Here is a 22,633-nt window from a genome sequence, read left to right on the forward strand (position 1 = left end):
AGAAACACTGAAAACAATGCTTCAGGTTAGTGGGGGGTAAGGGCTGGGCTAGAGGATGGATTTCAATGCTGGCTGGTGAGTGGGAATGAAAGAGGATGCTGGAAGAGCCTGTGGGGGGGGGCGAAGCAATGAAGGGGGAAGAGGGAAGATGCTGGAAGGCATGGGGCAGTTGTAACAGCTGGCAAGGGGATTCAATATTGTCGGCTATGTAGGTTTGCTGCATGTTAGGGAAATGAGTGTAAGTGGCAAAGTGTGCGAGTGCAAACGTGTGGCATGTGATTGGAATGACAGGCGTGTAGGCATCAAGCAGTGGTGCAAGCAAGAGAGACTGTAGAAATGGCTGGGAGCAGTGGCAGATAGAAGAGTGAGGGAAGTAATTGAAATGACAGGCAGGGAGGCATCAAGCAGTGATGACAGCAGGAGAGGGAGTAGCACGCTGCCTGGCTTGGATGGGGTGTTGCTAGCAGTGGAAGCTAGCAGGAGAGGGATTGGCAGACCATCCAGCTGATAGTTGGGTTGGAGCGGGAGTGATGCTGGTGGAGGGGTTAAAGGGGAGATGGACTAGGAAGGCTAGTGGATGGTATAAGGAGGTAATGATACTAACTAAATCACTGGCTGGGCTTGCATAAGCAGCGTAGAGGATGGCTCCGGTCTCTGTCCTTCACTGTCCTTTCACTTTTTGAAGCTACTTCATGGCTCCTCTTCAAAGCTGCTAAGAGACAGGAAGCCTGAGGAAGTGGTCAGGGCTGGGAGATGGCCTGCAAAGTGTGTGATCGGTTGCTAGAATGCCGGCAGTCCTAGCAACCAATGACAGTATTGAAGATTTTTGGGGGGGGGAGTAGAGATTTTCACTTTGAGGATACCACCACTGAATGGAGCCCAGTGCTGGAATTTGTTACAGGAACTGGAACTCTGGATTCCAGCACTCCAGCCTAGATCTGCGGGGCACCGGGACTTACTTAAAATCTCGGGACAGTCCTGCAGAATCTGGGATGGATGGGAAGTATGGGAATATACAATAAAAAAGTTTCACCTTCATTATTACAGGATCATGCATTTGCACCTCCATTTATGAGGTGTACCTCATTCAATCAAACAAGTGCAATCAGGGCGAAACAGGACAAAAAAAGACAAAAAAGAATGAATCTATACACACACATTATAAATAAAGAGAAGGAAGATGCAGGGGACAGAAGTGTTATCCACAGAATATAGGGGAAAGGTGTTCCACCTGTGGGGCATAATTTCTCATAACTAGACCATTCCATGGAAGACATGAATATTTTGGTTCATAAGGGAGATTTTAGGAATACTCAGGAAAAGAAAACCTTTGAGCTGCAAATGTTAATTCTGCTTGATGCAAGAGATAATGGATTAAATGTGGACCTTCGTTTTCTAAGCCACTATCAAATAATTCTCATCTCTCTGGCTTTACCTCTCCCCTCCCATTCCAAAGACCATGCTTTTAATTTAATGCTAATAAAAATTACCTTTCATTTTTAATCTGCAGCTGTTATAAGTGTCTGTAAAACTAAGTGCAATATGGCTACTTGGAGGTGTTCTGTAAATCAGTGAGCCAATCACACAAGAAATGACATTTATGGGTGTGTGCTGTACACTGTTGGTATACAAATTGCTCCAAGAAATGCAATTTTCTGCTTGTGTGATTGGCTCACATAATTTCCCAGAAGTCTGCATTATAAGTCATTTTTAGGGACCCCTGCAATAGGAATGTTATTTTTGGCAAGATATTACCCAAGGGTTAAATCATTCTAAAGAGATGCAGACACTGCAGTTTTTCTCATCAGAACAGGGAAAGTTCAGTTACAATGAACCAGACCCTTTCATTTTGAATATGTCTACAAGGGACATGGTGAAACACAGAAACAGAAGAAAACAGGAGGGATCTGCAATAAAGTTTGTCAAAATCCCTGCAATGTACATTATTCACCCAGAGAGAATTTTTTTTTTATTAACAATAATTGAGTTAAGTTTTAAATGAGCCAAATACCCTCAATTTAAGTCACAGATGAGTTTTCTCATTTCTCAAGATATATCCATAAGTGGTAGGGCACTGTTTCTGGTAGAGATGTTCCACCAATGTGTTGCTTCCAGGTACCATGGATTTACCTTCTTTATTCATGAAATTCCAAAGATGTAAGGCATAGGAATCATTAAATGTTGACAAATTCTGCCAGACTTCAAAGTAACTTCTCCATGCTGGATACAAGATGGGGTAGAAACGTTGAGGATGAAAATAACTGATGTTTCCACACATGACATCATCCGTAGAGTTAAATACTGGCATGCCATACAATTTCTTCACAACACGAGTGAAAACCCCCGGCCCTTGGTGCCCCCATATTTCTCCCCTGTAGTCCTCAACAAAGTTCTCCATAAACTGCCACGTCAACTGGTAATGTGAGGAGAGGCCAAAAACACTACTGCTAGTATATGTCAAAGTTTCGGCCGCTACAAAATGGTCCTGGGGTATTGGACGAAGTGAGATGACATCAGCATCCATGTAAATTCCACCGTATTTCCACATTAGAGCAAACCTACAGGCATCTGAGCTAACATGGGTCCAGTAGACTTCTTTTTCAGGGTTTACCTGGTAATCCAGAAAAGTACAGCATTTCATGAGATCATGACTTTAGCATATTTTTTCACATTTAAAATACCATGTTATTAACCTCCCTCTGCCCCTTTCCCAGCTTCTCTGTTACAGCTTGTGGGTGGCCATCCTGTTTGCCTGGGGGTTGGCCTGGCTCTGACTTATGGTAGTTTATTTACTTTATTTTGTGTTCTGCGTGTTTTTTCCTTATTTTCTTTTTAGTGTTTTAGTTGTGTATTTTACATTTTCTATTTTTTTTTTTTTTTTTTTAAGAAAAAAAAACATAGCATAATGGGGCTAATGAGGGATAATTGAATGGGGCTTCTGTAACTAGGGATAACCTGAAGGTGCCTGGGTTCTGTTCAAGGCAGGTTTGCAGAACATGAGTAAAGTATGGATGCCATATCTGCACCCTACTGCAGGCAATAGAAGATGAATGTAAAAAAAATGAATAGATATTTTCTAGGCTAATAAGCAAGAGATTGTTAAACATAGGGGGGGGGGGGGGCTGGGGAACATGTACCAAAAGCTAAAACATGTTTTTTTAACTTATGTTTGGTGGAAAGTAGCAATTTAAGAAAAATGAACAAACCCTAAATAAGGTGCCTGGGTGATGCCCTTTAAGAGGCTGTAAAGGCTGAAGGTTTTTTTACCTTCATGCATTCTATGCACAAAGATATAAAACCTTCTGTGTGTTGCTCCCCCCACAGGCCCCCTAATACTCACCTGAGCCCCCTCACAATCCAACGATGTGCACAAGAGCCTTGGCTGTCCAGAGACTCCCTCTCCTCTTTGGCTGAGACAGCAGCGGGAGCCAATGGCAATCACAGCCAGTGAGAGATTGGGACAGCCTTATAAATGCATAGAGCAGGGCTCGGGATAGAGCACACACCAGTGACCCTATAGCAAGCAGCCTGCTATTGGGGGCATTGGTCAAGAGGGAAGAGCCACGAGCACCAGCAGGGGAACCCGAGAAGAGAAGGATTGGGGCTGCTCTGTGCAAAACCACTGCATAGAGCAGGTAAGTCCAACATGTTTGTTATTTAAAAAAGAAAACAACAAATAAACTTTTAATACCACTTTACCCTGCCTGTGAAGTGGCACAGCTGTACAATGTATACAGCCTACTACTATGGTTTGGCCTGAGCATGAGTTTGGGCCACCGCATTTGGGGAACACCTGAATTTGCAGGGTGTTCAGCAGGTGTTCGCCCCACCAAACACCCTGTAATGCACTGCGTGCTGCACAGTGCATTTTGCGCCCTGCTTGGGCAAAGCTTTGGGTAAAAGCTGGTTGTTAAGGAGCGGGGCCAGGAAGCCGACCGTGACGTCCTTAACAACCGATGAGTCCTCTGCTGACAATAGGCTTTGCCGGTAAAACAATAGTAAAACAAAAATGGCAGGGGGGGTCACCCCCAAATCCATACCAGACCCTTATCCGAGCATGCAGCCTGGTAGATCAGCAAAGCGATTTGGGGGACGAGCGAGTGCAACCCTACCTGAACCTTACCAGGCCACATGCCCTCAACATGGGGGGGAAGGTGGTTTCTTTGAGCCCCCACCCCAAAGTACCTTGTCCCTATGTTGATGGGGACAAGGGTCTCTTCCCCACAACCCTGGGCTGTGGTTGTGGGGGTCTGTGAATGGGGCCCCCAGATCCCAGTGCCACATTCACCAAAAAAGTGTCAAAAAGTAATAACAACACAGACAGTTTTTACAATTAAGGTTTGTTCTTGGATAAAAAACTGGTTACAGGGGTGCGTCCAAAGGTTCTTGGGACCAATTCTGTTTAAGTTATGCATAAATGATATAGAGGATGGGATAAATAGCTCAATCTCAGTTTTTGCGGACGACACAAAAGTAAGCAGGAATATAACTTCACATCAGGATATAAACATTTTACAGAAAGAGCTGAACAAAATAATGGGAGTGGGCAACTATATGGCAAAGGAGGTTTAATGTGGAGAAATGTAAAATAATGCACTTGGGGGCTAAGAACATAAATGCAAACTACTCCCTAGGAAGGAGAACCTCTGGGGGAATCAAGGTGCTGGAGAGAGTCCAAAGAAGGGCAACTAAATTAATAAGGGGGATGGAGGACCTCAAATACGAGGAGCGACTACAAGCACTAAATTTATTCTTGCTGGAGAAAAGACGCTTGAGAGCGGACATGATTGCGATTTACAGATACCTCAATGGTGACCCCAGAATAGGAAAAAAGCTATTTAATCTCAGGGGTGTAAGAGGATACGGGGCCACACAATGAGATTGGAGGAGGAGTGGTTTAATCTTAAGCAGCACAGTGTATTTTCACTGTCAGGGTGGTAAGAATGTGGAACTCTCTTCCACAAGTGGTGGTGTCAGCGGGGAGCGTTGATATTTTTAAAAGACTCTTGGATGCGCATCTTAAAGAACACAACGTACAGGGATATGGGAAATGATTATCACATACACCTACACAGGTTGAACTGGATGGACTGTTGTCTTTATTCAACCTTACCTACTATGTAACTATGTAACAGTTCCTATATTAAAAAATTAAAAAACAGTGTCCCTGATGTAAATCCATCATGAATGACGCAGCCAGAAAAAAAAAAAAATCACTCTGCACTCATTGACAGCCAACCGTCAAATGCATCCTCTGCTGTTTGACAGTCCTTCTGTAGGTAAGGGCAGGGCCACCTGGCAACATCACCTGGTGGCGCCGCCCTCTTGCGACATCTCTGACCCAGCATGCACTGGTCCAGGACGTCACAAGGGGGAGGCGGTGCCACCAACGACGAGTCAATTTAAATGTGATTTAAATGTTATTTTTGCTGCAGCATATTCTATTTGTAAACAAAGAGGCAGGGGACTCTCTTCATCTATACCAGATCCTTATCCTGGATGAGGGTCTGAGATACTGTAGATGTTAATGGGGGACCCCCACACTAAACAGATTGTGTCTTTCACCCTAAAAATACATGGCAGACCCTTATCCTTAATGAGGGTCTGGTATGGATGAAACAGGGGACCCCATGCAATAAAGTCTGGTAGCAACTATTAACAGGAAGGAAGCTGTCATGGCTAGCAGCATTATTTCTACAGTTCCTATGTGAAAGAGGTGGTTGATAATATATATTTATTGTTTTGGGTTATTATTCCTTTACATATATTGTTGCTCTGAAGTTAGAAGTAAGAGGGATTTTTCTACGAAGAAGATGGAAGTCTTGTTTAGGTTTGTGTCAACCACAAAGCTAATGCCTTGATCAAAGTGATGTAATAGCCTGTGTAGTGTTAAAAAAGCTGTTATAAAAACTGTCTGAACATTGACAGGCAAGAAATGCTATGAATAACTGTATGTACATGGATGAGGTGTTTGGCATGGCTTGGATTGGTAATATCCTATGGGAGGGCGAGATCTTAAATGTATACTATAAATATGTTGTACCAGGACCAATAAATCGAACAGTGTGTAGATCTAATCTGTGTTAATTCACTTTTGTATATACACTGTTCCCTGCGCAGATCTAGGTGTGACGAATGGAGAAGTGCCGGCAATAAAAATAAGGCAAGATTAACAATAATAAGGTAATAGATAGGACTAGAGTTTGTAGGATCCTGAAGTATCCTATCAGTTTGGTGGCAGCGGTTAAAAACTCAGGTTTGGTAGGGACTTAGGTTAAAAGAGTTAATTATTAACTACTTGCCATCCGCTGTATAGCAAAATGACAGCGGCAAAGTGGTTTAGTTATCCTGATTGGACATCATATTACGTGATCAGAAAAACAGAGCCGACGCGCACCCGTGGGGGGCACGCAGCACGGCGATCAGAGGTGCTGTGTATCAGTCTGACACGCCGCAACTCCGATCGTGGTATGAAGCCTCTGACAGAGGCTTCATACCATGTAATCAGCTGTGACCAATCATAGCTGATCATCGCGTTAACCAGGAAGTGCCGGTAGACAGCTTCCCTCGGTTCACACTGACAGGGAGAGCCGATCGGCGGCTTTCCCTGTCAGAGGGGGGTCTGTGCTGATAATCAAACATTATCAGCACAGCCCCCATCAAAAGGTGCCCATCAGCTGCCAATCAGCGCCTATCACCTGCCAGCATGTCCCCCTTTATAAAGCCTGTCAGTGCCCATAAAAGTGCAGATCGATGCCCACAACAGTACCCAAAAAAAGTGCGAATCAGTGTCCTATCAGTAATGCCTGTCAGTGCCTCATCAAAGTGTCAATCAGTGTCACTCAGTAAAGCCTGTCAGTAGCTCCTCATCAGCGCTGCCTACCCTGTGCCACCTATCAGTTCTGCCTATCAGTTTTTTTTTTTCAAAATTGTCGATCTTTTTTTGTTTATAGCGCAAAAATTAAAAACCACAGATGTGATCAAATACCACCAAAAGAAAGCTCTATTTGTGGGAAGAAAATTATAAACATTTAGTTTGGGTACAGTGTTGCATTGTCCTGGGCAGGAAGGGAGAAAGTGCCTGATATTGAAGTGGTTAAAAAAGAAAAAGTTGTTTTGCTTGAGTATTTTTGGTTGGGAGGGGATGCCGCCGCCATAGTAGTTACTATGTGGGTTATAGGCCACCTTCAGGTGATGTACACTGGCACATCCCAAGACAAGAAGTCCACTCCCTATATAGCCCCTCCCACTACTGGGAGTACCTCAGTTTTGTAGCAAAGCAATACACGTGTATACCAAAAAGAAGGGTTTCTGTGTCCCATGATGTACTTCAAAAGAAAAGGATTTTACAGGTAAGCTGTTTTTGAAAATCCTATTTTCTTATCGTACATCACGGGACACAGAGCCATAGTAGTTACTATGTGGGATGTCCCATAGCAACGCCAACTGAAGGGAGGGAGACACAACAAAAGTAGGGCACTAAGAGACTAGGGGACTTATACTGCTGCCTGCAGTACACAGCACCCAAAGGCGATATCCTCATGACCTACTTGATAGAATCTGGTAAATGTATGGACTGAAGACCAAGTTGTGGCCTTGCAGATTTGAGCCATGGAGGCTTGGTAATGCACTGCCCTGGAAGTACTAACAGCCTTGGTGGAGTGCGCTTTAATATCAAAAGGTGGAATTTTCCACTTTAAACCATAAGCTTGAACAATCACCTGACAAATCCATTTAGAAATAGTAGATTTTAATGCTGCCTGTCCTCTTAGGACAACACAAACAAAACATCTGTTTTACGAATCTGAGCAGTCACATTCAAGTAGACCTTGACTGCTCTCACCACATCAAGAGAACGTAGTGACCTTTCTTCCGCAGAACGAGGTTCTGAAAAAAATAAAGGCAGAACAATATCCTGGTTTAAATGAAAACCTGACACTACCTTCGATAGAAAATTAGGATGAGGACGTAATACAACCTTATCCTTATGAATAATCAAATATGGCAGCCAACTCTGATACCCTTCTTGCAGAAGATATGGCAACCAGAAAAACGAATTTCCTTGTCAAAAGGACCAAGGGAATACATCATATCGGCTCAAAAGGCTGTTTCTGTAATGCCGACAGGACTAAATTCAAGTCCCAAGGGTTCAGGGATGACCTAACCGGAGGATTAATCTGCTTTACCTCCTGAATAAAGCTACGAACCAGAGAGCGCAAAGCAAGTGGTAGTTGAAAAAATACTGATAAGGCCAACACCTGGCCTTTGATAGTACTCAAGGCCAGCTTCATTTCTAATCCCATCTATAGAAATTCAAGGATCCTACCTATGACATATTTCCTGGGGTTCCAACCCCTGGATTCACACCAGGAGACATATGCCGTCCAGACTCTATAATATATGACTCTGGCTTCCTAGCATTAACCAAAGTAGAAACTACTAAACCTGACAGCCCACACTCCTTCAGAATGTGGGTCTCAATAGCCAAACTAAATTTTGCGCTTGTAAGGTAGGATGGAATACCGGACCTTGCGAGAGAAGGTCTGACCGTGGTGGAATGGTCCATGGGTTCCTACCGCAATCTTTACAATCTCTGCATACCAAGATCTCCTGGGCCACACCAGCCACAAGAATCATTGCCTTCCCTTCCTGCTTGATCCTGTGAAGAAGTCGCAGAAGCAACAGAACAGGAGGAAACGCATAAATCAGTGAAAACTGATCCCACGGAAAAACCAAGGCATCTGTTCCACATGCCAGTGGATCCTTTGTCCTTGACACAAAGTTGTTGATCTTTTTGTTGAACATGGACACAAACAGATTCCCCATCTTTGACATATTGATAGAAAGATGTCGGGTGAAGAGACCATTCTCCCAGGAACAACTGTTGGCGACTCAAGTAGTCCGCCTGCCAATTCTCCATTGCTGGAATGAAGACTGCCGATAGACAAGGAATGTTGTCTTCTGCCCAAGATAGGATATGATTCACCTCTCTCTGGGCCGCACGACTTCTCGTGCCCCCTTGGTGATTGATATAGGCCACTGCTGTGGCATTGTCGGATTGGATCCGGACAGGACAATTCTGTAATCTGAGCCTCCAGGCTTTCAGGGCCAGACGAGCTTCTCGAATCTCTAGAATATTGATAGACAAGGTAATTTCTGATTTGGACCATCTTCCCTGGACACACGCCTCTTCTAGGACTGCTCCCCAGCCCAGAAGGCTGGCATCTGTTGTTACCACTTTCCAAGTAACTGGTAGAAAGGATTTTCCTTTTTGGAGATTCTTGGTTATCAACCAACTGAGGCTTTGACGAACTTTTGGGGATAAACGCATTGGGAAGTCTGGAGCTTGGACCTTCTTGTTCCAAGTTGACAGGATACTGTTTTGCAGCAGTCTCGAATGAAACTGAGCATAAGGAACGGCCTCGAATGAAGCCACCATCTTTCCCAACAATCTCATGCAAAGTCGAATAGAAGGATTCTTCTTTGCTTTGACCACCTGAATCAGTTCCCTTATGGAACAGATCTTTGCCTGGGGCAAAAACACCCTCTTCTGAGCTGTATCCATGATCAGACCCAAGTACTCCAATCTCCTTGATGGTTTTAAGGAAGATTTCTCTAGGTTGAGAATCCAACCTAGGTATTCCAGGTAGCTGACTATGCTGACCAAACTTTGGTTTAAGCGGGCTACCGACTGATCTATCAAGAGTAGATCATCTAAGTTAGCTAGAAACGTTATACCCTAGCCCTTAATCTGGCTAAAGTGGGAGCCAAGACCTTTGTAAACACTCGAGGTGCAGTAGCTTGACCAAAAGGCAGATGTCACGTACCTGGTGGAGTTCGAGCTGAAGAGGGGGCTTCTCTTGCACCTCCTGTCCGACACCCCTGATAGCGATGACAGGGAGTGAAGGACACAGAGTGGCACCAGGGCCGATGTAGTGGATGGTGCTGGCTGGACCTTGGCAGGAAGAATGCTGGGCAGGCTCTGAGAGCCGTAGCTCTGTATCGCTAGGTCAGCAGATGGAGGCGTAGCCGGGACGTAAGCCAGGAGGTCATCAACAGCCACACAGAGCAGGTACCAAGACCAGAGGCAGAGGCAGAGATGGGACACAGCCTGGGTTCGGTACGCAGATGGGCAGCAAGGTACAGGAACATCAGGCAGAAGCAGAGTCAAAGACAAGCCGGGATCCGGTAGGCAGGCGGAGGTCAAGGAGAAGGTTCAGGTAAAGCCGGGTCGAGACACAGGAAGCTGAAACAGATCTGGTAAACAAGCACTAGCGGAAAGACCACTCAGCAATGTTCATGTGTCAGTGTTCAGTTTAAATAGGCTTACTTGGCACCCATACGAGTACGTGCGCGCGCCCGTGGAAGCGACACTATAAGTCCCTCTTTGTGCACACACTGGTGTGCCGTGCTTATGCGCAAATGCCCAACTGTTAGCCGGACTTCTCTTACAGCAGAGCTACAAACTGAAAATGAAGATTTTCTATCTCCAAGCGTAGATATTTCTGGTGAGCGGGAAAAATAGGTACATGGAGGTAAGCATCCTTGATGTCGATTGACGCTAGCAGTTCTCCACCTTGTAGAATGGAGACCACTGATCGGATTGATTCCATTCAAAAAGAGCGGATATTCAAAAAACAGTTTAGATCTTAGAGATCCAAAATGGGTCTGACATCCCCGTTTGGTTTTGGTACCATGAAAAGGTTTGCATAAAACCCTAACCCTCGCTCTTCCATGGGGACCACCGATATCACCTTTTGAGACAAGAGATGGTCCAAAGCCAGAAAGAGAGACTTTTTTTTCTGGATCTCTGGGAACATTTAATCTGAGGAAACGAGGAGACAGGAACTCTCGGAACTCTAGTTTGTATCCTAGAGATATCGAGGAAGCCACCTATTTGTCTTGACACTGTTCCTGCCAGACCCCTTGAGAACTGAAGAAGTCTTCCCCCCACTCGAGCGAGCGGGGCGCCCCTTCATAAGGAGGTTTTAATATTTTGTTTTGTGGTTTTCCTCCCCAGGGCCTCTTTTGTAACTGGGGTTGACCCTGAGGTTTACCACGAACTTGACGGTGGAGGTCATCATGACTGCCTGGAGGCTGGTGCTCCTGGCACTGGAGAAGAAGATCTTTTAAAAGAAAAACGCTTAAACTTCTTCTTAACTGATGAAAGGGAACTTTTTCCATTAGAAATTCTTTGGATGTATTTATCCAGAACGTCCCCAAACAACCGTTCACCGTGAAATGGAAAATCAGCCAAGAGCTTTTTGCATGGTGCTTCGGCTGACCAATTTTTCAACCATAGAATTCTACGCACATGCACCAGCCCGAGCATAAACCGTGAGGCCTGGAGAATAGAATCTCTCATCGCGTCTATTGTAAAACATATCACCTTTGATATCCTGGCCAAATCTTGGGCCTGCTGATCAGGAATAATCTTGAGCACCTGTTTAAACTGGTCTTTTAAGGACTGACATACATCGATCGCTACCAGCGCAGGCTGAACCACTGAACCTGCCAGAGAAATATTGTTTTTAAATAGGAATTCCAGCTTCTTATCCGTTGGATCCTTCAGTATTTGAGCATTGTCTACCGGACAAGTTAAGTTTTTATTCACAGAGGATATAGCAGCGTCAATTGCTGGAATTCCCCATTTCTTATTAACCTCTTCCTCCATAGGATAAAGTGTTGAAAACTTTTTTGGAGGAAAAAAACTTTATCTGGGTGCTCAGATACATAAGCTTTTTTAGTAATGAATGGATAGAAAAAGCATGAATAGCTTGGGGAGGATTTAGTGAACCCAAAACAAGAAGTGGTCTCATCGACTGACTCCGCTACTGGCAGCAAAAATGTGGAGCGGACCAATTCAGTGAGAGATTTTACCAACAACCTTTCTTGTGAACCCGATCCTTCCATATTAGACTCTTCAGAAGAGGAGTCATCAGCCTCTTCTTGGTCCCCTGAGAGAAATTCATCATCTCTCGCCCCCTGTTCCTCAGTTTGAGGGTCCTGGGTAATGGAAGGGGACCTGTCACGCTTAGTCCCACTCTGGGATGCAATTAATGCATCAATCTTTTGTTCCAAGCCTAAAATGGTTGAGGAAAAAACCTCTTCAGTAATATATACAGGGGCTGCAGTGTTAAGAGCAGCTGCAACAACCGACATCCCTGATGGCTCACTCTGACCAGCCATTTCACTCTCAAGGGAGGATGCCATCTTTTTGAGATGGTTCTAGGCTTCCTTGTGGCTGTAGAAGTCTTTCTATAGCCCTTTTTTGATGTGTTTTTACCTCCCCCCTTCCGACCATAGCCCGATGCACAAAGCAGAGGTACTACCAGAAGGAACACATACACTGCTTGAGCAATAGTCCAGCCCTGCCACTGCTATTAATGCTCAGCCTGATGCAATAGTAAATGTGTCAAAAGGAATACCTGTGTCACCAAACCTCTTTCATGCCCCTCTTTGCTCTTGTGTCCCTCCGCCAGCTTGCAGCAGCAACAATGGAGCTTTTAAAAAGCACATTCCCGCAGTGGACGTTGGAGGACATGCTGATCGTTTGTTTTGTTTTTTTTCTTGTTCTCTCCTAACGCTCTTCCTTGTGAAGAGGGGAGAGTACAGCCCAGGTGGGGGGTGTCTGTAGAAGAGGAAACTTACCTGAGGTCTGCTGCTAGCTGGAGAAAAAAGAAGCCTGCTGTTCCAGACACAGCGTGATCTCTTGAGGAAGCATGAGAAGGTTTGTGCTCCATACAGCCCCCAGTGGTGACACTTAGGCAAATTCAAACATTTCTTAGAAAACTCCACTTACCTTTCCCGCCGCAGGGTTTTCTGTGGTAAAAACCAACAGACACAATCTTCACCCTTCACGGTGGGTTCCGTTAACAAACCTTCAGGAGGCGGGGACGCTCAGGGAACCCACAATCCTGGACTTGTAATAGCATCCTGCCAGTAAAACTTTATGGCCTTAATACCAAAAGTACTGGCTCCCGGGATCCAGCTCTCTAAAAAGAGAAGCGTATAAGAGCAAAGCCTTGTTTCTTCAGACACAAGGCCCGGGTACCATTCAATTCAGCCTAAAAGACACTTTGAATGGATCCGGCTGCATAGCTAGCCCCAGCAAGGGTTGCTAGAGTGGATCTCAGGACAGCACATCTTCACTCGTGACCAGCACCTTAGACACTGGCGAAAAAACTGAGGTACTCCCAGTAGTGGGAGGGGTTATATAGGGAGTGGACTTCTTGTTTTAGGGTGTGCCAGTGTCCATCACCTGAAAGTGGCCTATAACCCACATAGTAACTACTATGGCTCTGTGTCCTGTGATGTATGATAAAGATTATAGCTAAAGTGACAGCCAGAATTTAGAGGGAGATGATAGAGATTAAAGAGGATGACAATTCTTTAATTATAGTACCTCAGCGTCAACAAACAGCGGTGCATTCTAAGATAGGGGTAGGAACAGGTATGTATATTCTTACTGACTGGCAAGGATCTAAGAGAGTAAAATGGGCAAACAGTTCATGAAGAGGATGAACATTCAGGAGGCATTAAGGTTATAAGTACATTAACCACTTCCAGACTGCCGCACGCCGATGTATGTCCTCACTTTGAGGACGGATATCGTTATGGCAGCAGCTAGCTGCCATAACCCAGGTATCACTGTGTTCGGACGGCGGTCTGGTACAAGATAAAAGTGGTCTCTGCGGCGGATTCGCCGTGAGATCACTTTTATCGGCGGCGGGAGAGGGGACCCCCTCCCGTCGCGATCTGTTGCCCTCCGCCGCTTACCGGAGTTGCCGGCAGCGGCGGAGGCAATCCGGTCCTCTTGCCGGCTGTGCATGGAGACAAGTGAGGAGAAGATGGCCCCCACCCGTCTCCATGACACTGCAGGGTGGAAACGACGTCAAAATGTCACTTCCGCCTATAGCTCTTAAAAGGCCATTTTTTCTTTTTTTAATTGACAATTTTTTTTTTTAGTGCATTTTAGTGTAAATATGAGATCTGAGGTCTTTTTGACCCCACATATAATATTTAAGAGGTCCTGTCATGCTTTTTTTTATTACAAGGGATGTTTACATTCCTTGTAATCGGAATAAAAGTGACACTTTTTTTTTTTTTTTTTAAACAGTGTAAAAATAAAATATAAAAGGTAAAATAAATAAGAAAATTTTTTTAACGTGCCCCTTCCCGCCGAGCTCGCTTGCAGAAGTGCACACATACGTGAGTAGCGCCCGCATATGAAAACGTTTTTTTAAACCACACGTGAGATAGATATCGCCACGATCGGTAGAGCGAGAGCAATCATTCTAGCCCTAGACCTCCTCTGTAATGCAAAACATGCAACCTGTAGAATTTTTTAAATGTCGCCTATGGAGATTTTCAAGGGTAAAAGTTTGTTGCCATTCCACGAGCGGGTGCAAATTTGAAGCGTGACATGTTAGGTATCAATTTACTCGGCGTAACATTATCTTTCACAATATAAAAAAAAGGGGTGACTTTACTGTTGTCTTATTTTTTAATTCAAAAAAGTGTATTTTTTTTAAAAAGTGCGCTTGTAAGACCACTGCGCAAATACGGTGTGACAGAAAGTATTGCAACAACTGCCATTTTATTCTCTAGGGTGTTAGAAAAAAAAATGTATAATGTTTGGGGGTTCTAAGTAATTTTCTAGCAAAAAAAAACAGTTTTTAACTTGTAAACAACACATCTAAAAAAGAGGCTCAGTCCTTAAAGTGGGGTTCCACTCAAAAAATTATTTTAGCATTTTTCAGCTGCATTAAAAACGATTAATAACATTTTGGGAAAAAAATTTTTTTTACTCACCTCTTAATGCCTGTTGCTAGGGGGTCCCTCGTAATCTGCCTCCTTACTCACCTCAGCTCCTTATGTCACTTCCCTCGGCGCCAGAAGGAAGATCACCTCTCCCCCCGCCCTCTAGGCAATTATCTGGGACACGTCACAGGTCCCAGATGATGCGCGGCCAGTCACGGCGCCCGGCGCGGCTCATGCATGCGCAGTGGGTGCCTGGCTGTGAAGCCACAGCAGGGCACCCACAGTTACAATGCCAGCACCGCCAAGCGGAGGGGGAGACAAGCAGGGCTTCCCCCACATTGCTGGACCCTGGGACAGGTAAGTGTCCGATTACTAAATGTCAGCAGCTGCAGTATTTGTAGCTGCTGACTTTTTTTTTTTTTTTTTTTAAGCGGAACTCCGCTTTAAGTGGTTAATATATGAAAGAGGGAATCGCTTGTGTGATACGTTTGTATTACATATCAATGCACACTTATAGCAATTATAAAACACATCAGTACACATAGGGATGAAAAAAGGAAACAATAATAATAAAAGAGTTAGATGGTTATAGTACCATTACCTTGTTATAGATTCTAGTGATTATAGGTAGTGTACTGGTGATAGTGAAAGGATCCAGGGATAAGGAGGTCTCCCCTTTACGAATATATTTGTATATAATAGTATAATGCTCATTATGCTTGCAAATAGTAACTGTGTAATTGTTAAGTAGATATATTAATGTGTTTTTTTGATAACTGCCTTACAGGTGAGGGCATGGAATGGTCTCAGGGTTGGAAACTGAAGCATTTTTGGGTGTGCAGCTTGCATAATAGAGTTGCATTCTCAAAAATACATATCTTTGTTCGCAGAGAGTGTATTGTGTTTAACCACTTCTATACAAAGCACGCTCCCCCCCCCCCCCTTCCTGCCCAGGACAATTTTCAGCTTTCAGCGCTGTCGCAATTTGAAGGACAATTGCGTGGTCATACAACACTGTACCCAAACTAGATTTTTTATCATTTTCTTCCCACAAATAGAGCTTTCTTTTTGTGGTATTTGATCACTGCTGGAGTTTTTACCTTTGCTAAACAAACTAAAAAAGCCTCATATTTAAAAAAAAAAAAAAAAAAGGGTTTTCTGTGTTTTAGTTATAAAATTTAGTTTTCTCCTTCACAGACGAGCACTGATGAGGCTGCACTAATGGGCACTGATGAGGCGGCAGTGATGAGGTGGCACTGATGGGCACTAATGAGGAGGCACTGATTGACGGCACATATATGCAGCACTGATGGGCACCGATAGGCTACACTGATATGCAGCACTGATGAGACACATTTACCTGCTGTCTTAGCAGAGATAAGGATGACTCTTAATAAAACATCCAAATTGTCACCTTTTGAAATTTTGATGGGAAGACCTCACACATGGAACCACTGGTCCCACACAGGTTTGTGTAATGGGGAAATGTATATATATTTTAGAAAAATATGGGTACAAGTACAGTAGTGGCACTAGTGCTTAGGGATGAGCCGAACACCCCCCGGTTCAGTTCGCATTCAGAACATGCGAACAGGCAAAAAATTTGTTCGAACACGCGAACACTGTTAAAGTCTATGGGACACAAACATGCATAATCAAAAGTACTAATTTTAAAGGCTTATATGCAAGTTATTGTCCTGAAAAGTGTTTGTGGACCTGGGTCCTGCCCCAGGGGACATGTATCAATGCAAAAAGAATTTTTAAATCAGCCATTTTTTCAGGAGCAGTGATTTTAATAATGCTTAAAGTGAAACAATAAAAGTGTAATATTCCTTTAAATTTCGTACCTGGGGGGTGTCTATAGTATGCCTGTAAAGGGGCGCATGTTTTCCGTGTTTAGAACAGTCTGACAGCAAAATGACATTTCTAAAGGAAAAAAAGTTATGTAAAACTACTATCACTACTAACTACTGTAAATCTACTAATCGCTAGAGCCGGCTATAATGAATTGTCGGTCCGGCAATACACATAAATGTTAATTGATAAAAACTGCATTGGATTCCCCCACAGGGGAACCTCCAACCAAAATAACAAAAAAAAAAAATGTGTGGGGGTCTCCCTAAATTCCATACCAGGTCCTTCAGGTCTGGTATGGATCTTAAAGGGAACCCCACGCCAAAATTTAAAAAAAATGGCATGGGGTCCCCCCAAAAATCCATACCAGACCCTTATCTGAGCACGCAACCTGGCAAGACGCAGGAAAAGAGGGGAGCGAGGGAGCGCCCCCCCCCTGAATCATACCAGGCCAAATGCCCTCAACATTGGGACGGTGCTTTAGGGTAGCCCCCCAAAGCACCTTGTCCCCATGTTGATGGGGAGAAGGGCCTCATCCCCACAACCCTTGTCCGGTGGTTGTGGGGGTCTGCGGGTGGGGGGCTTTAACAAGGTGACCCCCAGATCCTGGCCCCCCCTGTGTGAATTGGTAATGGGGTACAGATATACTCCTACCATTTCACAAAAAAAGTGTCAAAAAGGTTAAAAACACAAGAGACGGTTTTTGACAAGTCCTTTATTAATTTCTTCTTCCTCCATCTTCTTTGTTCTGGTCTTCCTTCGGTGTTCTTCTTCCTCCATCTTCTTCTTCCTCCGCTCTTCTCGTCCCGCATCTTCCTCCGGCTTCTTCTCCGCTCCGTCCGCACGATTCACCTCAGTGGGAGTCTTCCGCCGCGTGATGCTTCGGTTCTTCTGACACATCCTATATAACGGAGGGCGGGGCCACCCTTGACCCAGCCCTCCTCTGACGCACGGGGACTACAGGGGACTTCCCTGTGGCTTTCCCCATGTTGTCAGAGGGGGGCGGGGTCACCCGGTTATGTAAACCGGGTGACACGGGAAACATGCACCCCTTTACAGGCATACTATAGACACCCCCCAGGTAGAAGTGATAGCAGCGATAGTAGGTTTACATTACTTTTTTTTCCTTTAGAAATGTCATTTTGCTGTCAGACTGTTCTAAACACGGAAAATATGTGCCCCTTTACAGGCATACTTTAGGCACCCCCCAGGTACGAAATTTAAAGGAATGTTACACTTTTATTGTTTCACTTTAAGCATTATTAAAATCACTGTTCCCGAAAAAACGGCCGTTTTTAAAACTTTTTTTTGCATTAATACATGTCCCCTGGGGCAGGACCCAGGACCCCAAACACTTTTTATGACAATACCATGCATATAAGCCTTTAAAATAAGCACTTTTGATTTCTCCCATAGACTTTTAAAGGGTGTTCCGCGGTTTTTGAATTTGCCACGAACACCCCAAATTGTTCGCTGTTTGGCGAACGGGCGAACAGCCAATGTTCGAGTCGAACGCATGTTCGACCCGAACATAAAGCCCATCCCTACTAGTGATATATTTGAGTTTCACAGCCATACTTCTTAAAAGTCTGATCTGCATTTGAGCCCCTAATATATCATTTTTGGTGCAGGTCTTGAGGGAATTTTGTGCATCAAATTGCTGGAATTGCCTTGGACTGACACTAGTGTGTATACAGAATGCACAGCTAGGATTTGCACAACATATCTGAACAAAATGTTTTACTTATTTCTCAAATTAATAGCACTTAATTTTAACACATACAGTTTGTGAATATTTCATTATATCTTTTCATGTGACAACACTGACAATGTAAAGTAGTGAGTGTGCAGCTTGTATAACAGTGTAAATTGCTGTCCCCTCAAAATAACTCAACACACAGCCATTAATGTCTAAACCGCTGGCAACAAAAGTGAGTACACCCCTAAGGGGAAATGTCCAAATTGGGCCCAAAGTGTCAATATTTTGATGGCAACCATTCTTTTCCAGCACTGCCTTAACCCTTTTGGGCATTAAGTTTCACAGTTTTTCCAGTTGCATGCTTCACAGGTTGAAACTGGAGTTCTCTTCCACTCCTCCATGACGACATCATGGAGCTGGTGGATGTTAGAAACCTTGCGCTCCTCCACCTTCCATTTGAGGATGCCCTACAGATGCTCAATAGGGTTTATGTCTGGAGACATGCGTGGCCAGTCCATCACCTTTACCCTCAGCTTCTTTAGCAAGGCAGTGGTCAGCTTAGAGGTGTGTTTGGGGTCGTTATGTTGGAATACTGCCCTATGACCCAGTCTCCAAAGGGAGGGGGATCATGCTCTGCTTCAGTATGTCACAGTACATGTTGGCATTCATGGTTCCCTCAATGAACTGTAGCTCCCCAGTGCCGGCAGCACTCATGCCGCCCCAGACCATGACACTACCATCACCATGCTGGATTGTAGGCAAGACACACTTGTCTTTGTACTCCTCACTTGGTTCCCACCACACACGCTTGACAACATCTGAACCAAATGCGTTTATCTTGGTCTCATCAGACCACAGGACATGGTTCCAGTAATCCATGTCCTTAGTCTGTTTGTCTTCAGCAAACTGTTTGCGGGCTTTCTTGTGAATCATCTTTAGAAGAGGCTTCCTTCTGGGACGACAGCCATGCAGACCAATTTGATGCAGTGTGCGGCGTATGGTCTAAGCACTGACAAGCTGACCTCCCACCCCTTCAACCTCTGCAGCAATGCTGGCAGCACTCATATATCTCCCAAAGACAACCTCTGGATATGATGCTGAGCACGTGCACTCATCTTCTTTGGTCAACCATGGCGAGGCCTTTTCTGAGTGGAACCTGTCCTGTTAAAATGCTGTATGGTCTTGACCACAGTGCTGGAGCTCAGTTTCAGGGTCTTGGCAAACTTCTTATAGCCTAGGCCATCTTTATGTAGAGCAACAATTCTTTTTTTCAGATCTTCAGAGAGTTCTTTGCCATGTTGAACTTTCACATGGCGCATCCAGTGACCAGTATGAGAAAGTGAGAGTGATAACACCAAATTTAACACACCTGCTCCCCAGTCACACCTGGGACCTTGTAACACTAAGGAGTCACATGACACCGGGGAAGGAAAATGGCTAATTAGGCCCAATTTGGACATTTTCACTTAGGGGTGAACTCACTTTTGTTGCCAGTGGTTTAGACATCAATGGCTGTGTGTTGAGTTATTTTGAGGGGACAGATAATTTACACTGTTATACAAGCTGTACACTCACTGCTTTAAATTGTAGCAAAGTGTAATTTCTTCAGTGTTGTCACATGAAAAGATATAATAAAATATTTACAAAAAGATGAGGGGTATACTCACTTCTGTGAGATACTGTATAATATTGACATCTTTGTACTGTACATTCAATATTAGAAGTTGAATAATTAAAGTAATCAATAGCATAAAGTGGATTCTTATAAAATATTATTTTATGTGTGCACTTTTACATGAAGTTTTGCAGGTTGTTTAATCCGATAACATTAATTATTTGGTTCTACCCCCGACAGTGCACTGCATTGTATATATATATATTATATCACCCTAGAATACATATTAGTACATTTTCACTGCCTATTCAGCAGGTCTTAGACTTGCTGGAGGGGAAAGTAAATGTTGAGACAACTGTGAGTTGTTGAGAAGGGTTTAATGAAGAGAAGTTATATGTATAGATTTTTTTTTTTTTTTTTTTTCCTTGTCAAAAGAAGTTTATTGAGTATACAATGTTATAAAGATACATAAAGTAATGAAATTTCAAATATTAAACATTGGGTTCACGTAAACCTAAATTAAAGATATATGTCATTTCCTTAGTTACTTTTGTAGGTATTTAAATGATTTATACCTACTATACATATTGTTTACAAGTAGAGTGTATATAGGTCAAATAAATTCTGATAATGAGCTTTAATCGTAAGGTGGAGAAAAGGAAAGAGAAAGAAGAAAACGGGTTGAAAGGTAGAGGTATGGTCCACAAGGTTGTCCCGCTCGTCAGTTTATTATTCTTTTTAGTTCTCTTTGAAGCCTTAGAATGGGTGTCTCTGTAAGTCATTTAATCTGTTACCATGGCAACAGGACAGAGTCATTGAAGTTTGACAGGAACTGTTGTTTTATCCAAGGATGCCAAAGTTTTTCAAATTTTGGAATTTGATTTTGATCGATGGCTACCATCTTAGCATGGGACATTGTATTATTCATTCTATGAATTGTTTCTGCTAGTACCAATGTAGGAGATTTCCATGCCTTGGCCACTGTTTGTTTTGCAGCCGTTATTAGTTGGATCATAAGTTTGAATTGAGAGAGTGTTAACCATTCCGGTTTTAGATTAAGTAAAGTTAAATATGGATCTGGTTGTATAATTTTTTTAAATATTTTAGATGCAATCACGAAGACTTCCTTCCAGAAGGTTTGGATTACTGGGCATGTCCACCATATGTGTAAATATGTGCCTATTTCTGGGCATCCTCGAAAACAAAGAGCTGAGGTATTAGGTGAATATTTTGCCACTCTAGCGGGTACAAGGTACCAGCGAGTTAGGACTTTATAATTTGTCTCCAGTGCTAAGATGTTGGGTGAAGATGACTTAGATGTGAGCCATATGTTAGACCAGTCCATGTCTTCTAAAGTTCGTCCCAGGTCCTCCTCCCACCTCTGAACGTAAGAGGGTCTATTAAGATTTGCTACTCCATATAATTGATTATAAAGTGATGAAATTGTACCTTTAGCAAATGGATCTTTTGTACAGATTGATTCAAAAATGGATAATTGGGATAATGGTGTATCCCCCTTTAGGAATGGTGTATATAAATTTTTGATTTGGAGATATCTAAATATCTCAGAGTTTGGTAGATCATATTTTTCTCTAAGCAATGGGAATGAAAGGAATGATTTAGATGCTATGAAGTCATTTAGTGTCTGAATGCCTGATGTTGTCCAAGCTTTAAAAGAATTTGGGTAGATCCATGCCGGATAAAAGGCCGGATTTCTGATAAAAGAAAGGAGAGGATTGTGTGGAGATTGTAACTGATATTTGGTTTTTAGTTTATCCCAGAGAGATAAGAAGTGTTTAGTTATGGGATTATGAATTTTAAAGCGGTCTTTAGGATCAAGCCATAATAAATTTGATATTAATAGAGGGTCATTTTCTGAAGCCTCTATAAATACCCATAATGGGATTTCCTGTTTTGCATGGTATTTGGACAGACTGGCCAAATGTGCTGCTCTGTAGTAGTTAGTAAAATTAGGGTATCCCAGGCCTCCTTTATTTTTGGGAAGATGTAGTGTGTGTATAGGTATACGTGGTCTAGAAGAGCCCCATATAAACGAAGTTGCTCTTTTTTGAACTATTCTCAAAAAATAGGAAGGAATTGGAATAGGGAGGACTCTGAATAGATAAAGCAATTTGGGTAGAATAGTCATTTTGATTGCATTAATCTTCCCTATCCAGGATAAAGGAAGTTGCGACCATTGTTTTATTAGATTTGTGATCTGTCTTAATACAGGAGGATAATTGGTTGAGAATAAGTCAGAATGAGATGCTGTTAAATGAATTCCAAGATATGGGATTGATTTTTCTGCCCATGTGAATGGGAGTGCAGCCCTAGCCGGGATCAATTCCATGTTTGTGAGTGAAATATTAAGCACTAGGCATTTCTTAGGATTAATCATAAGGCCGGATAGGGCTGCAAACCCATCAAGAGCTGGTATTAAGTTAGGACCAGAGACCTGTGGTGATGATAGAAAAAGTAATATATCGTCTGCAAATATACATAATTTGTGTGTAATACCTCCTACTTCAATGCCAGTTATAGTTTGGTTTGTTCTGATGTATTGGGCCATGGGTTCGAGTATAAGGGCAAATAATAAGGGAGATAATGGGCAACCCTGTCGGGTACCTCTTTCGATATTAAAGGCTTCAGATTTGTATCCAGCATATTTTATATAGGCTTTGGGTTTATTATATAATGCTTTG

The 22,633-nt window shown here is 43.3% G+C and overlaps 1 protein-coding gene across 1 annotated transcript in view; it reads right to left on the bottom strand.

Annotated features, from left to right (window-relative positions):
• Nucleotides 1-2,023: 2,023 nt before the first annotated feature.
• LOC141141334 (alpha-1,4-N-acetylglucosaminyltransferase-like) overlaps nt 2,024-22,633 on the bottom strand; it is a 184,203-nt gene continuing 163,593 nt past the window's right edge. The window contains exon 3 of the mRNA XM_073629006.1: nt 2,024-2,611. Coding sequence (XP_073485107.1) covers nt 2,024-2,611 — 588 coding nt within the window. The remainder of the gene's footprint in view (nt 2,612-22,633) is intronic.

Source organism: Aquarana catesbeiana, linkage group LG04, assembly GCF_042186555.1.
Source record: "Aquarana catesbeiana isolate 2022-GZ linkage group LG04, ASM4218655v1, whole genome shotgun sequence".
In the NCBI taxonomy this organism is placed as follows: Eukaryota; Metazoa; Chordata; class Amphibia; order Anura; family Ranidae; genus Aquarana; species Aquarana catesbeiana.